At 42.4% G+C, this 17,197-nt stretch overlaps 1 protein-coding gene across 11 annotated transcripts in view; it reads left to right on the plus strand.

The window, feature by feature from the left end:
- CIT (citron rho-interacting serine/threonine kinase) overlaps window positions 1-17,197 on the plus strand; it is a 164,019-nt gene that overhangs the window by 124,990 nt on the left and 21,832 nt on the right. For 9 of the 11 annotated variants that reach the window (XM_058691127.1, XM_058691126.1, XM_058691128.1 and 6 more), the window contains 6 exons: window positions 1,789-1,924; window positions 6,090-6,194; window positions 12,681-12,821; window positions 13,254-13,361; window positions 15,033-15,195; window positions 15,473-15,637. In XM_058691127.1, coding sequence (XP_058547110.1) covers window positions 1,789-1,924; window positions 6,090-6,194; window positions 12,681-12,821; window positions 13,254-13,361; window positions 15,033-15,195; window positions 15,473-15,637 — 818 coding nt within the window. The remainder of the gene's footprint in view (window positions 1-1,788; window positions 1,925-6,089; window positions 6,195-12,680; window positions 12,822-13,253; window positions 13,362-15,032; window positions 15,196-15,472; window positions 15,638-17,197) is intronic. The other 2 variants (XM_058691129.1, XM_058691131.1) reach the window with 1 other exon arrangement.

The following is a 17,197-nucleotide window of genomic DNA, read 5'->3' on the forward strand; positions in this document are numbered from 1 at the left end:
GCTGTGATCCTGCAGGTCATATACTTCCTAGCCCTAGGGGGTGCCATCCACACTGAAGACATTGTAGATGTGAAGATTGCTTATGATAGTGTTACAGCTCTTGGCAGGAAAGTGTTTTGGTCTAACAAAATGGGCATATTATGACAGTTTACCAACAGATAGAAATAAATGGTCTTGAGGAATAGGTCCCATTTTCCAGCGTGCACAGAGGCACAGTGTGCTGGCTGGAGTTAGCCCCATGATGTCATGTCTGCACAACGGAATTGTGTCCGTCCTTCATAACCTCACTAGTGTCACCTTCCTCTGAAACTGACTTTCCTGGGACCCTCTGAACTCCTTAAGCAAGATACAGTAGGCATGGAAATGTCACTCGTTTAGTTGGACTCCATCAGACTCATTTGGGTATTTTCCCACATTTACTGGGACGTACTAGATTCAACCAAATGTGTCGGATGTTTAATCTACGCCAAGTCAGTCAAACTAGAAAAGATTAGAGGCAAAAGATGAGACCCTTAAGTTTCAAGAGGCACTGGTAGAAATACTCAGGTTTTTCGACATCCTTCCTCTCAGGGTATTTGCTGCTGTGAGGGGCTGCTGGTTTAAGACCTCCTATTCTTGTTTACCGTGAGTCCTCATGGTACATTCTGGTTGCTTTCATGCAGACACCCCCCCCTCCCCCGCCCCCGCTCTTACCTTCAAGTGAAGCTCTTATCGGAGCTGTTTCTAGAGTCCCTCAGAGATAATTTTGAGGGTCGGGAGCTGGCTTCAGCATCAGGAAACACACAACTACTCATGGAAGGTATAATTACAGGCTGTGCTCAGGAAGACATTTCATGTATACTTTCGGGGGCACTTGTGAAAGATCTTGGCTTTTCCTTCCCCCCCTTCCCCATTTTGATGTTACATGGGATACAGAGATGAGTGAAGAGAATTCTTAATTCTTGTCCTCAAGAGGCAAGTTTCGCAGAGAAGATGAATTATGCATTCAGATATTTACCACCTCAAAATAGAGAGCAGGGCGTTCCAGGAGAGCAGTATGCTTATGCTCTGGAATACAGAGCAAGGAGAACTTCCTTGCAACAGGAGTAATTGAGCAAGGTTTTATGGAGGACATGGCCTTTTGAGTTTAATCCTTGAAGGCTGAGTAAGATTTGGGTTTGCAGGGGAGGGGAGGAGAGTGCTGGCCAGTGGAGGAGACTGTATAAGCCCAGATATGGAAGTAGCAAAGCACAAGACCTAAAATAGGGAAAGGCAGCAATTTTTCTAGTTTTCTTCTAGTTTTTCTATTCTCTAACCTTATTTACAGATATATTAATCATATTTGAGTTTCCCTAATAAGCACCCAAAACAATTAATTTACTGCATATGCTTAAAGGAGAGGAAATGTTTGCTCCATTGGGTCTCCCGTGGTCCTCTGCACCCTGGTCCTTCGGTGGGACCTCATTTCCTTTCCAGTCCCATGGGAGGCTGTGCCAGTCTTGCTATCCTATCAGTCCAGTTGCTTTTGGAAAAATTTCCGCCTCAACCTCCAAGTGAGTACTAACAGGAACTTTACCTGTTAAGAGTATTTTTACCCAAGACCTAAAATGGGTCAAATCTTCGTTCTGTAAGCAGTGAGAAAGCAAGACAGAATTTGGAACTTGGAATCGGGATTGGGCATCTATCCAGCCCGCAGCCTGTTCGGTTGCTTATTGGAATTAGAGATGGGCCCCCTTCCTTTTTCTAGATGGTGACGGTGGAGCTTGGTGATGGTGGGGCTTCTGAAACAGGCCTGTGCTTTTCCGGCAGGGCGAGGGCCGATCAGCGGATCACTGAGTCCCGCCAGGTGGTGGAGCTGGCGGTGAAGGAGCACAAGGCTGAGATTCTCGCTCTGCAGCAGGCCCTCAAAGAGCAGAAGCTAAAAGCCGAGAGCCTCTCTGACAAGGTCAGTGCCCATCCCTTTCCTTTTAGGAGAACGATTTCATCTCCATCTTTTAGAAGGTGTGCTCGACACAAATTCAGGTGCAGTCCGTGGTCCACATATTTCACAAACATAAATTCACTCAGTCCTGTAAAGCCTTGGGATTATGGTCCACCATTGGACATCCTTGGTTGGCGATAGCTTGGGAGGTGTGGCGGGGACTGGGGGGTCACAGTCAGCCAGTGACTTCTTTCACATCTGCCTGTCTGGGCCCCCTGAGGTCCAGATTTTGATCTGGGCACACAGCTCTTGTTTTCTGGCAACTGGTTTCTGGATTTAAGTTGTGGATTGATTGCTGGATTTAATGTCAAGCATCGGAAAGTGCTCAGTGACAAGAACGAATGCTCCTTCCATTGTTGCAGTAACAGGCAGCCGGGCCTTTCTGTGCTCCGAGTCCAGGGACACGATAGGCTCTGACGGCCACACTGGCACACAGTATTTCACACTGGAAATACACATGTCCTGTCCATTTAGCACGCCATATTAATGTTCACAGAGCAAGGTACCAGTGTTCTGGAGACTTATCTAAGTCTTGAAACAGATTTTGAATAGATGCCCCAATGTTACAGATAACAAAAGTGACGATCAGAGAGATTTCATGTATATACCCAGGCTCTCACATGTGCTCTCTCTCTCTCTCTCTCTCTCTCTCTCTCTCTCTCTCTCTCTCTCTCTGTCACACACACACACACTCAAAGCAGTAATCTAAAATTTGTATTCTGTATAACTCTTTGTTATTTTGTGATTATAAAAATAACCATTTGAGGTCATTGTGGCAGATCTAGAAACCATAGAAAAGTAAGGGAGAAAATGACTGGCAATAGAACCACTGTTCTATTGGTGAATTTATTTGTGGCTTTTCCTTTGCATAGTATGTTTATGCATACATATGTTTTTACAAATTTAGATTCTTACTATGTAAGCAGCTTTGCATATTTTTTTAAAAAAAAAAAACCTGTAACTAGGGGCTTTTCCTGAGTTACTGAATGTTTTTTGAACATTTAGTTCTAAAAAACCCCTAAACAACAACACAGAGGTACCTTTTTTTTTTTTTTAATTTATTTTTTCACTTACATCCAAGTTAGCATATAGTAAAAAATGATTTCAGGAGTAGAGTCCTTAGTGACCCTTACCCATTTGCCCATCCTCCCCCCCCCCAACCACGATCCCTCCAACAACCCTCTGTTCTCCATATTTAAGAGTCTCTTATGTTTTGTCCCCCTCCCTGTTTTTATATTGTTTTTCCTTCCCTTCCCTTTTATTCATCTGTTTTGTATCTTAAAATCCTCATATGAGTGAGGACGTCTTTCTCTGACTGATTTTGCTTAGCATAATACCCTCTAATTCCACCCACATAGTTGCAAATGGAAAGATTTCATTCTTTTTTATTGTCGAGTAATACTCCATTGTGTGTGTGTGTCTGTGTGTGTGTATGTGTGTGTATATATATATATATATATATATACCACATCTTCTTTATCCATTCATCCATCGATGGACATTTGGGCTCTTTGCATACTTTGGCTATTGTTGATAGTGCTGCTATAAACAGGGGGTGCATGTGCCCCTTTGAAACAGCACACCTGTATCCTGTGGATAAATACCTAGTAGTGCAATTGCTGGGATGTAGGGTAGTTCTATTTTTAATTTTTGAGGAACCTCCATACTGTTTTCCAGAGTGGCTGCAGCAGCTTGCATTCCCACCAACAATGCAAAAGAGATCCTCTTTCTCCACATCCTCGTCAACATCTGTCATTGCCTGAGTTGTTAATGTTAGACACTCTGACAGGTGTGAGGTGCTATCTCATTGTTGTTTTGATTTGTATTTCCCTGATGATGAGTGATGGGCATTTTTTCATGTGTCAGTTGGCCATCTGGATGTCTTTGGAGAAGTGTCTATTAATGGTCTTTTGCCCATTTCTTCACTGGACTATTTGTTTTTTGGGTGTGGAGTTTGATAAGTTCTTTATAGATTTTGGATACTAACCCTTTATCTGATATATCGTTTGCAAATATCTTCTCCCATTCTGTCAGTCGCCTTTTAGTTTTGCTGATTGTTTCCTTCACTGTGCAGAAGTTTTTTATTTTGATGAGGTACAGAGTTCATTTTTGCTTTTGTTTCCCTTACCTCTGGAGACGTGTTGAGTAAGAAGTTGCTGCGGCCAAGGTCAAAGAGGTTTTGCCTGCTTTCTCCTCTAGGATTTTGATGGCTTCCTGTCTTATGTTTAGCTCTTTCATCCATTTTGAGTTTATTTTTGTGTATGGTGTAAGAAAGTGGTCCAGGTTCATTCTTCTGCATGTCGCTGTCCAGTTTTCCCAGCACCACCTGCTGAAGAGACTGCCTTTATTCCATTGGATATTCTTTCCTGCTTTGTCAAAGAGTAGTTGGCCATATGTTTGTGGGTCCATTTCTGGGTTCTCTATTCTGTTCCATTGATCTGAGTGTCTGTTCTCGTGCCAGTACCATACTGTCTTGATGATTACAACTTTGTAGTATAGCTTGAAGTCTGGGATTGTGATGCCTCCTGCTTTGGTTTTCTTCAAGATTGCTCTGGTTATTCGGGGTCTTTTCTGGTTCCACACAGGTTTTAGGATTGTTTGTTCTAGCTCTATGAAGAATGCTGGTGTTATTTTGATAGGGGTTGCATTGAATATGTAGATTGCTTTGGGTAGTATCAACATTTTAACAATATTTGTTCTTCCTGTCCAGGAGCATGGAATCTTTTTTCATTTTTTTATGTCTTCTTCAATTTCTTTCATAAGCTTTCTATAGTTTTCAGTGTATAGATTTTTTGACAAAAATACCTTTTTAAATCATTCCACTTGTGTGGGAACTTTGAGCTTCTTTCAGCTTTTTGCCATTATACATAACACTATCATGAACATAAACTTTGTGGATATCCATGATTTTTTCTTATAGAAATAAAATTTCATAGAAATAAAATGATTGGATTCAAGGCTAGAGCTTGCCCCTCAGGAACACTCTGGAGTTCCTCGATACTGGCTTACTTTTTTTTTTTAACCCGTGAGGAAACAAAATGTAGTATTTAGCGGTAAATGAACCTTTTTGTGTTTAACTTGAATATTTTTTTCTATTTAACTGTTCCTAGAGGACTCTGTAGCAAAGTTTGCCCATCCTTTATGACCCCAGACATTGATATGATCTTTTATTATTAAAAAAAATTTTTTTAATGTTATTTATTTTTGAGAGAGAGAGAGAGAGACAGAGACTGTGAGTGCGGGAGGGGCAGAGAGAGAGAAGGAGACACAGAATCCAAAGCAGGCTCAAGGCTCCGAGCTGTCAGCACAGAGCCTAATGCGGGGCTCGAACTCATGAACCGTGAGATCGTGACCTGAGCTGAAATTGTATGCCTAACCGACTGAGCCACCCAGATGCCCCAATACAATCTTTTCTTTTCTTTTTTTAAATTTTTTTAATGTTTATTCATTTTTGAGACACAGAGAGAGACAGAGCATGAGCAGGGAAGGGGCAGAGAGAGAGGGAGACACAGAATCTGAAGCAGGCTCCAGGCTCTGAGCTGTCAGCACAGAGCCTGACGCAGGGCTCGAATTCACGAACTGCGAGATCATGACCTGAGCCAAAGTTGGATGCTCAACCGACTGAGCCACCCAGGCGCCCCAATACAATCTTTTCTTGATGACTGTAATTCAGGAAGAATAATTCTTCTCCATACCTCTCTTACCGAAAATATCATGTGACAAAGCAGTCATTGTGTATAGGTCTATTTATGGTCAGTCTCCCACTTTGTGACTGTTTGTAAGATTCTTGAGAGACTTTGTCCATTCTTTCATCACAAGAGCCCAATATAATGCTGTGCAATAGTAAGTATTCAGCATTTGATAGTTTAATTAAATTCAGCCAAGGTGATCATCCTTGTCCTCGAACTTGTCATAGTTACTTATGCATCCCTTAGCAATAATCCCATCCCCGTACAAGGCTTATCTGCAACATGGACCTTTGTGATACTATACTTTTAGAAAACAACATTTATATTCTGATCTTCAGAACTTCATTCTTTACATGTGAAGCTTTATGGAAATTTTCAAAAGTCATTAGCATCTAGCATTTCTAAATATGATCTCATGGCCAATTTTTCCAAATGCCCAGCTCAATGATCTGGAGAAGAAACATGCCATGCTTGAAATGAACGCCCGAAGTTTACAGCAGAAACTGGAGACTGAACGGGAGCTCAAACAGAGGCTTCTGGAAGAGGTGAGTGTGAAACACCTGGGAAATGGAGCCAGGTGGACTTTTGAAGATGAAAATTTGTTGTGTTTAGATGGTCAGATCCATATTAGATGTTCAATCTTTGAAGTTAGAATTTTCAAGGAGAAGTAAGGTGGTCACTTAATACCTTTTTGAAGGTATTTAACAGGCTCAAAGAATGTGTCACAAAGGCTAGACGGTCTTTGTCACTTGTGTCCTCTCACATAGTGCTTAATAGAACATAGAGCACAGAAGAGTATGTGCCCCATGGAAGCTTATTAAATATACAGGTGACTGAATATTGAGTTAAATTGTCCTTTTAGAGTTAATATCTAAAGTATATTAAGTTTTCAGGCTGGTAGAACATCCATGCAAATTAGCTTCATGCACAGGGCAGAGACTTGACCAGATTGTGTTGAGTACCAAATTTCATGAAGACTTTTGAACATTCATTTAACTCCATTAAAAAAAAAAAAAAAAATTATGTCCTGCCTTTGAGACATAGAATGAAAAGCTCAAATTGATCTTCTGAACCCATCCCTTACATTATTTCCTGGACCTTTTAACAGAATTCTGAAAATGTCTATTTAAGTTGCTGACGATGTCCTGATCCCAACCAAAGCCCTATATGTTGGATCACTGACGACTCTGTTTTGTTCACTAGAATTGACCAACCAGGACATACATGCTTTGTAAAGATATTTAATGAGAAATGAGATTCCAAGATGGTTTTGTTTAACCCATAGTGAGCCAGAGAGTTCAGTTAACCAGATTACCTGTTCTCATTAGTTGAGGTTTTATTATGATATGTGCTGATAGAAATAATATTGTTGAACTATCAACTTGGGAAAATGTGGTGAAAATTTTGCAGGTGAGAATAAAATACCTTACAGAATGATACTTTAAAAAACATGGGTGGGCGTTTGGGAGAGGTCTGGAGGTGGATGCTGGCAAGGGTTGCGTAACCACGTGAATGTCCTTAGTGCCACTGAACTGTGCACTTACAAATGGTTAAAATGGTAAATTTTATGTGTATTGTACCGCAATAAAGGTTTTTAAAATAAAATTAGGTATATCTCAATATATCCTGAGTGGAAGGCTCACCAAAGGCAGCATTAAGAACACTATAATACAAATTTAAAAATCTACCTGGTGGTCAAGTAGAGAATGATGGTCTTTTATCTGGAATGAATAGGCAATGTCCCTACTTTAGGCACATGTTGGAAACAGAACAGAAATAATCAATGATCTCGCCCGTCCTATTTTCCTTCCGAGGAAGGAGAGCTGGCTCTGACAGCTCAATACTTTGGTCCAAGGTTACATGGTGAGTCAGTGACAAGGCTTGGAATAGCATGCTGGGATCCTGATTCAGTCCCCTCTTTCTCACTTGTAAACGACATGAGAACATTTCCAGCTTCCCAGTCTGTACTTCACAGATAGATTTCTGAGCACAGACATCTGGCTGACACTGAGTTTGAGGCAGATTTTACTGACACTCGAAACCATTATGAAACAAAGAATGATATTTATTGTCCAGAATGTGGCTAGGATCCCTGGTCATGGTGTGCACTTTGTAAGCATGTGACCAAGGGCTTAACCTAAGTTTGCTCTATATGTATATACATACATATAATTATATATATAATTGTTTTAATGTAAGTGCCTGGTTAATCCTCACTGCAACGAAAATATAAAACATTTTCATCATCTAAAAAAGTTCCTCATCCCCCTTCTAGTCCATACCTTCCGGGTCTGGCCTCAGGTACCCGCTGACTTGCTTTTTGTCACTATAGATAGTTTTTTTGTTTTTGTTTTGTTTTTGTTTTTTTCCTAGAATCTCATAGAAGTGGAGTTATACTCTGTATACTCTTGTATCTGGATTCTTTAGTTGAACATGCTTATGTGATTTATTGATGTTGATGAATGTATTAGCCGTTCATTGCTTTTTATTGCTAAGCAGTAATTCATTGTATGGGTATACCATCATTTATCCATTCACCTGTTAATGAACCTTTGAATAGTTGTCATTTTTTTAGTTATTATACATAAATCTGTGAAAAATGGTGTCCAAGTCTTCGTGTGGCAGTTCTGACCCCATAACACTTAGTATTGTTTTGCCTTTCTAGTGCATATATTACAGTATCACATTGTGGTTTTAACTTACGTTTCTTTAATGAGTGATGATAAACATCTTTCCACATATTTGTCATTCATATATCTTCTTTTGGGAAGTGTAAATTCAAATCTTTTGGGTAGTTACTTCCAAGTAAAGTTGTTTTTTGTTTTTTTTAATGGGAGAGAGAGTGAACACATATGCCTGCAGGGGAGAAGGGCAGAGAGAGAGAGACAGACAGAATCTTAAGCAGGCTCCACATTTAGTGCAGAGCCTAGCACTGGGCTCTATCCCATGCCGCTGGATCACAACCTGAGCTGAAATCAAGAGTCAGAAGCTCTGGATCAACGAACTAAGCTGCCCAGATACCCCCCCACCCCCCGAGGAAAATTTTTAAAGAATTCTTGATAACAACCCTTTGCCAGATGTATGGATGGTGAATCTTTCACCCACTCTATAGCTTGCCTTGTCTTTTCAAACAGTATCTTTCAAAGAGCAAATGCTCTTAATTTGGGGGAAGTTAAATTTATCAGTTTTTAAAATGGATTGTGTTTTCTGTGTCCTATTTAAGAAAACTATGCTTCTGCTAGGAATTTACCCAAGGGATACAGGAGTGCTGATGCATAGGGCACATGTACCCCCAATGTTTATAGCAGCACTTTAAACAATAGCCAAATTATGGAAAGAGCCTAAATGTCCATCAACTCATGAATGGATAAAGGAGATGTGGTTTATATATACAATGGAATACTACTTGGCAATGAGAAAGAATGAAATCTGGCCATTTGCAGCAACGTGGATGGAACTGGAGGGTATTGTGCTAAGTGAAATAAGTCAGTCAGAGAAAGATACCATATGTTTTCACTCATATGTGGATCTTGAGAAACTTAACAGAAGACCATGGGGGAGGGGAAGGGGAAAAGAAAAAGTTACAGAGAGGGAGAGGGGCGAACCATAAGAGACTCTTGGATACTGAGAACAAACTGAGGGTTGATGGGGGGTGGGGGGGATGGGAAAGTGGGTGATGGGCATTGAGGAGGGCACCTGTTGGGATGAGCACTGGGTGTTGTATGGAAACCACTTTGACAATAAATTATATCTATAAAAAAAGAAAATTATGCTTATCCTAAAGTCAAAGATATTATTTTCTCTATTTTCTCCTAGAAGTTTTCTAGTTTTAGCTTTTATTTGTAGGTCTAGGATGTCTTTCGAGTTAATTTTTACGTATGGCAGGAGAGCAGAGGTTCACTTTTTTCCATAGAGCTATTCTGTTACTCCAGTACCATCTGTTGAGAAGACTCTCTTTTCCTCACTACATTTTCTTGACACCTTTGTCAAAAAGCTATCTATGTGTCTAGATGTCATGTCTTGATTTCAAGATATGTTAAAACATGTCTTTTTTTAAATGTTTATTTGACGTTTTTATTTATTTTTGAGACAGAGACAAAGCATGAGCAGGGGAGGGGCAGGGAGAGAGGGAGACAGAATCTGAAGCAGGCTCCAGGCTCTGAGCTGTCAGCACAGAGCCCAACGTGGGGCTTGAACTCATGAGCTGTGAGATCATGACCTGAGCTGAAGTTGTACGCTCAACCGACTGAGCCACCCAGGCGCTCCTAGCATGTCTTTTTTTAAATTGTGATATGTGTACTCTTTAATCCCCATCCCCTATTTCTCCCATCCCCTCACTTACCTCCCCTCTAGTTACCATCAGTTTGTCTTCCATACTTAAATAGTCTGTTTCATGGTTTGTCTCTCTCTTTTTTGTCTTTGCTTGTTTGTCATCTTCTTAAGTTAACCATATCCTCTTCATTAGGTATAGAGACTTGTAAGTGGGGCCAGAATCACAGTCTCAGGGTTGGAAAGAAGTTGTTTTTTGTTTTTGTTTTTGTTTTTTTTAAGTCACAGAACCCAAATTTCCAGCCCTTGTTCCATTGTTCCCTTCATCCCTGGCCCTGGCAGACTTTGCTAATGGATCTTTCTCCCAGATTTCCTCCTGGACCCAAAATGGCTTCAGAAACTTTTTTTGACATGACATTCAATAGCTACTATCAGGCTGTCAGAGGTAATGCCAGAGGTATAAGTCCATTTGCTAATCCTGGTCAAATTAACCTCCTGTCCAAGGCAGAGAATCCCTTCCCCAACATTCCTCACTGGTGGGCCTGGTTGAACCTCTGCCTGAGTACATGTGCCTTTGGATATCCTGACCCATTTTTTCAACAACGTTAATTCTTAGAAAGTTCTGTCTTATTTTGAACTAAAGCCTATAACTTCCAACCACTGGTTCTGTTTCATTGAAACATTTGAGTCTGGTATTTCCACCTAAAATAGAGTAATACCAAATAATAATCAAATTACTTGATTAATAAAAAAATAATGTTTAAATGTTTACATATTTTTGAGGGAGAGAGAGAGAGAGTACAAACAGAGGAGGGGCAGAGAGAGAGGGAGAGAATCCCAAGCTGACTCTGTGCTGTCTGCCCAGAGCCCAACACAGGGCTTGAACTCCTGAACTGTGAGATCATGACCTGAGCTGAAATCAAGAGTTGGACACTTAACTGACTGAGCCACCCAGATGCCTCCAAAAAACTAATGTTTAAGTAGCAATTGCTATACGCCAAGTGCCCTTTTCATGCTTTGGCTCATAAAGTCCTTGCGATAGTTCTAGGAGAGAGCTACGTTTATTATCTCTGTGACAGTCAGTTAGATATCTGAGTAGCTCCCCCACGCCAGACCACCTTCTCTTACCTAATTGAAACATTTCAAGTCCCTCCAAGTTTGAGATGTTCTTTTCTGGTAGATTTATCTTTCCAAAGAGAGTTGCTAAAAGTCCACAGGGTATGAGCAACATGGGGTCCAGTAGGATATTTCCAGCTCCATTCTGGGCTCTGTAAGCCTCTGCCAGTTACCCTGGGCTCTTTGGATAGCTCTATCACACCACTGACACCCACTGACCTGTGACATCGCCACCAACCCTTCTGTAAGCTTGCGTTTTTTGAGTAAACATCTTTATATTCTGGCATTTATCAGTCAGTGTTTTCAAAGAATACTGTCCTTTTGAACTTTTTCTTGTTGGTTTTGATCCATCCTTTCAACCACCGCGGTCGTTTGGTGCTCTGGTTCTGTGATCCAGCTCCCTCATGCACCCTCCCGGTCTCCTGTCACCTCGTGGAATTGTTGGACAGGTCCAACGCCCTGCATTCAGTCCAGCACTGACCCATGAATAGCCCCCATTTCCCTCTCTCTGGGAAGCAAGTAAATGGCTTTGAAAAACATTCCACTGAGCAACCTGTCACTCTTGTTTTTTATTATAGTAAATAAGCAGTCCGTTTCTTGGAAAGCTCACGGACAGTTGATGTGTTTATTCTAGAGAAATATTTTGGGCCTGGCTGTCACCAAACCAATTTTTGTCCCCAGCTCCTGTTTCTCTGCTTCCTGTGTAGTAATTAATGTTGTCCTAAAATAGTGGGAAGAAACTAAAGAGGGTAATTTGTGGAAATCACTTGCACTGTAAGGGACTCATAGTTCCCTTTAAGAGGTAATCTTAGCTGTCCCCCTGCGTCCCCTCCCCCCTGCATTTTAGGGGTTCTGGTTTGATTCATAAGTTCTAAGTTGGCACACAGGCCAGGTGATCTCTGGCTGCTGACAGTATCTCTTGCTTTATGAAGGACTGATGGGGGAGGCTGGTGGAGGAGGCTGGCACGGGGAAGGCAGATGGGGAAGTGAGAGGGAAGCCCAAACTGGATGGAGGGAAGGAAAGAGGACAAAGGAGGGAGAGAGATTACGAGAATTCCTTGAACATCTGGGGTACGCCGGGCATGGTGGCACTGAGTATGTCACCCAGGGGGCACCTGGGACTCATGAGTTTGAGCCCCGCGTGTGGCTTGCTGCTGTCAGCACAGAGCCCACTTTGGATCTTCTGTCCCCCTCTCTCTCTGCCCCTTCCTCACTTGCGTTCTCTCTCTCAAAAATAAACAGATCTTTAAAAAAAAGAACAAACCCAAAAACCCCAAGGACAAATTGGAGCTTAGCTGTCATGGCAGTAATTCACAGCATCTCAGAGGGCACCTCAGATGGGCCATATTGTACGTACCCAAATGTCCTTAATTGTAACTCTGGGAAGGCAGACCACCAGCCTGGATTTCTTGTTACGGTGGGGATCCCGTGACTTGCTGGCCATCAGAGATTTCTGGGCAAATTCTTCTTATCGGTGCCATGCACCAATTTGGAACAGAAGACCATCGGTAATTCTGGAAGGAGATGATTTCAAAAGCCAAGTTTGGTGCCATGCCTGCAATTAGTTTGGCAACAAGCTAACAGTGGGGGACCAAGCTGTATTCTCCGTGGTACCGAGACTCTGTCTTGGCCTTCCTCCCCACTAGCAAGCCAAATTACAGCAGCAGATGGATCTGCAGAAGAATCACATCTTCCGTCTGACTCAAGGGCTGCAGGAAGCCCTAGACCGGGCTGATCTGCTGAAGACGGAAAGGAGCGATCTGGAGTACCAGCTGGAAAACATTCAGGTGAGAACCAGCGGAGGGAATTGGCTTAAAGATTGTCTGCGGAGGCAAAGCGTGATGGCCAAAAGCCATCTGGGGAAACGGTCGCTATCTTTATATTGTATGTTATTGTGTGTTTCCCCCAATATTTCATTGGAAAACTTTCCAAACATTCAGAGATGTTGGAAAATTTCTATCATGATCATGCCCGAGATTCTAATATTAACCCCTGGCTTGTTTTACTTTTTCACCTACCTGTCCATGTATCATTCCTTTTGTTTGTTTGTTTTGGGCTATAAGAATAGGACTGAGTAAATATTGGTGCAGTGTGGTTTGTGTTGAATGTTCATTTGCTACTATCCTAATGACTTTATTTTTTATTTGTTTAAAGTACCAAATTTGCAAGTATACTTCTTTCTAGGGCCAAGCTTATTTTTTTGTTTTTATGAATTTTAGGTTCTCTATTCTCATGAAAAAGTGAAAATGGAAGGTACTATTTCTCAACAAACCAAACTCATTGATTTTCTGCAAGCCAAAATGGACCAGCCCGCTAAAAAGAAAAAGGTGGGTCTGAGTGTTAGAAAAGTCGGGAGGTTTTCTCAGTCCTTATGATTCATGAAATACCGTTGTGAGAGATAATTACAGAAACATCCATGAAAACAAAATGCACATTTTTCTAGTTTTATGTTGGGTTGAAGATAGGTTTTGAGATCGTCAGAATAGTCCTTAAGGAAGGCATGTCATTATCAAGTCTGTAACAAACTACTTTGTGTTCATAGCCTTTAAAATTATAGTGCCTGTCTCTGTTAAGGGAGTGATTTTTTTTCTTTCTCCCTCTCTTTTTTTTTTTTTTTTTTTTAATCAGCTGGATTGGGGGGTGGGTGGTAATAGCAGAGAGAAAGGTTTCCAGCGAGGTCATTGTACAAGACTCCAGAGGGATTAGCAGGTCACAGGTATAGGGCTATAGAGAGATAGGTCATGTGTGTGGGATTCAGGAGAAAGAGAGAGTGGTTCTCAGTTCTGTAGTAGGATTCTCAGAGCACATATACGGAACTCCAGAAGAGACTGGAAATCATCTAGCCCAGTCCTTTTGACTGGCAGAGTCCTAGCAGGAGACTGGGACCCAGGGAGGTGAGGTGACACCACTCCACTCCAAGGGTGCTGCGCCATCCCTTTAGAAGGATAATAGACAAACAAATGAAAAACTTTGACCAAAAAGAAAAGGAAAGGGGAAAAAAACCCACCCAGCTATGGACAGGGTTATACACAGATGCACCTATGCAGATTTTGGATCCACCCAAGACCTGCTTCCCTAAACCACCAGAGCCCTCTTAGGAGGTTTGGCCGGGTGTTCTTAGTCTGAACAGGTCTCTGAGGACCCTGCCTTTTCCTTCCCAAAGCATTCCCACCCTGGGGGAGCAGTGGCAGCCCCCAGTGACCTGGAACACCCGAGAAGGGGCTGGAGCGGGCAGTTGGCGCCTGTGTCCCCAGCGCTCTCTTTATGGTGAGGGACGAGAACAGCCTCCTCCAGTGGTGGCTGCCGGGGAGGGACATTCTTGCATACCGCGTGACTGTCTGTGCTTGTTATGCTTCTGATATTTAATCTTTTGTATTTTAGCAGCAGATTGTTTTCTGATTGTGTCATGTGATGTAGTCAGGGTGTTTCCATTTATTTTTGGTGGTTAATTTTTTTTTTCAGCCACATGATTCCCTGTGTTTTCCTTTTTCCATGTCCAGTACACGTTTTCATTTTTTCATTTGCTTTTTTTTTTTTTGAGTAAGCCCCTTGTTTTGACATCATTTTAGGATTCAAGTTTTTTGTCTCCTTTTTAAAAAATGCTCATCTCTGTGTCTCGTAACTAAGCGTCATGAGACAAATTCAAGGCAAGAGTGATTTCCGAACCATCCGTCCTGACTCCATCCTCCACTTCCATTTTTTGAGGGTAAAGACTCAGGAAATGGCTCTCCTCCTTGGGAATGCCGAAGGAAGGGGTGGTGGCCGTGCAAGCATCTTGAGCCCTCTTGTTGAAAATTTCCAAAACCCTATTTTTTTCCAGCCGGCTGGAACGGGCTGTGGTTCAGTCTCCCCTTTCCCCCTTCACATGCCATTTTTACTAAATCCGCTTACAGTGAGTATGCTCCTGGCTTTCATGGTCTGCTCCTCTTGAGTCAGAGTTCCTTCAGCTAAAGTGCCAGTTTCCAGGAGTTAGGAGATATCTCTGTTTCCATTGCTAGGGTTTATTTAGTCGACGGAAAGAGGACCCTGCTTTGCCCACACAGGTTCCTCTGCAGTACAATGAGCTGAAGGTGGCTCTGGAGAAGGAGAAAGCTCGCTGTGCAGAGCTAGAGGAAGCCCTTCAGAAGACCCGCATCGAGCTCCGGTCTGCCCGGGAGGAAGGTAGGGGCACTCTCTACGCCAAGTCTCTGGAAAAGGCAGAGGACCCACCTCAAGCAGATGGGTTGTACTAGTTCAGCATCTGTGGTTCTGGCCCATACGCTCTCAGTCCAGATGTCCCAAGTGTGAAAACTTCACAGCATCCTTGGTATTGCCCATTTGGCACGATGCGTGTCCTTTTGGTCTCGGGGGCTTGAAAGACAGCCCAGGGGCAGTCCGCTTGGTTTGGGCTTCTTGGTGACCCAGCTAACCAGAAGGCATCGGACTGGTCTCTTTCCAGCTGCCCACCGGAAGGCCACAGACCACCCGCACCCATCTACGCCAGCCACCGCGAGGCAGCAGATCGCCATGTCCGCCATCGTGCGGTCGCCCGAGCACCAGCCCAGTGCCATGAGCCTGCTCGCCCCGCCCTCCAGCCGCAGAAAGGAGTCATCGACTCCAGAGGGTACGTTCCCAAGGGGCCCTTGGAGTTTGGTTGAAAGCGTTTTTAATCCACTAAGAAAATGCATACATACGGTAAAAGTGACAAGTAATAATACTAAGGGATAAAGAGTAAGAAGTGAGTCCCCTATCCCCGATGTCAGTTCCCTTATCCGGGGACCACCACTGTATTCTTCCAGCAATAGTTCATGCATGTGAAAGCATATCATATTATTCATGTATCTTATATAATTATACTTAAAGAGTATGAGGAAATAGGCATATTTTCCTTAGCCCTTTTTTCTATTAAAATATCATAGCACACTAAGCTATACACTGCAAAACACCTTTCTTCTTTTACTTAAAATGTTATCTTAGAGTGTATATTAATAATACATATGGCTAGCGGTGCCTGGGTGGCTCAGTCGGGTAAGTGTCTGACTTCAGCTCAGGTCATGACCTCACAGTTTGTGGGTTTGAGCCCTGTGTCGGGCTCTGTGCTGACAGCTCGGAGCCTGAAGTCTGCTTCAGATTCTGTGTCTCCCTTTCTCTCTGACCTTCCCCGCTCACACTCTGCATCTCTCTCCCAAAAATAAATAAACATAAAAAAAAAAAAATACCCAACTCCTAATAACCGGATAATGGAGATTTTAAGTTGATTCATAGAACTTGAGATGCATCTGTGAGTGTTAAAATAGTTTCACACTCTGTAACCTGCTGTAATGGTTCTTTAACAGCTTTATGGAGATAAAGTCACATGCCATACAATTCACTCATTTGAAGTGTATGATTGGATGTTTTTTTATTAAGTGCATTAAGGGTGTACAACCATCACTTTCTAATTTGGGGACATTTTTTGGCCTTAACCTTTCCCTCCCCACAAAACTCTGCACCCGTTAGCAGTCACTCCTCATTCTCCCCTCTGCCAGATCTCTGGCAGCACTAAGCTGAATAGATTTGCTGCTCTGGACATTTCATATAAATGAAATCATACCATATTTTTTGTGTCTGGCTTGTCTCACTGAGCATAATGCTTTGGAGACTCACCCGTCTTGTAGCATTAATTAGTACTTCACCTTGTTCTGGTTGAGTAATATTCTGTTGTATGGATAGCAGATCTTGTTTATCAATCCATTGATAATCGTTTGGGTTGTTTCCATCTTTAGGCTATCCTAAATAACGTTGCTGTGAACATTGTATGTTGTGGCTCCATATGTTTTCGGCTTTCTTGGGCATATACCTAGGAATGGCACTGCTGGGTCACACCATTGCTGGGCAATCCTAATTTTAACTTTTCAAGGATCTGCCAAAACTGTCTTCCAGAGCTGCTGCACCACCTGACATTCCCACCAGCAGTGTATGAGGATTTGGATTTCTCCACACCCTCACCTTGTTTTCCATGTGTCTGATTCTAGACCTCCTAGTGGGGTGTGAAGTGGCATCTCCTTGTGCTTTTGATTTGTGTTTTTCTTTCTTTCTTTAAAAAAAATTTTTTTTTAATGTTTATTTCTGAGACAGAGACAGAGCATGAGTGGGGGAGGGGCAGAGAGAGAGGGAGACACAGAATCGGAAGCAGGCTCCAGGC

Source organism: Neofelis nebulosa, chromosome 11 (genome assembly GCF_028018385.1).
Source record: "Neofelis nebulosa isolate mNeoNeb1 chromosome 11, mNeoNeb1.pri, whole genome shotgun sequence".
NCBI lineage: Eukaryota > Metazoa > Chordata > Mammalia > Carnivora > Felidae > Neofelis > Neofelis nebulosa.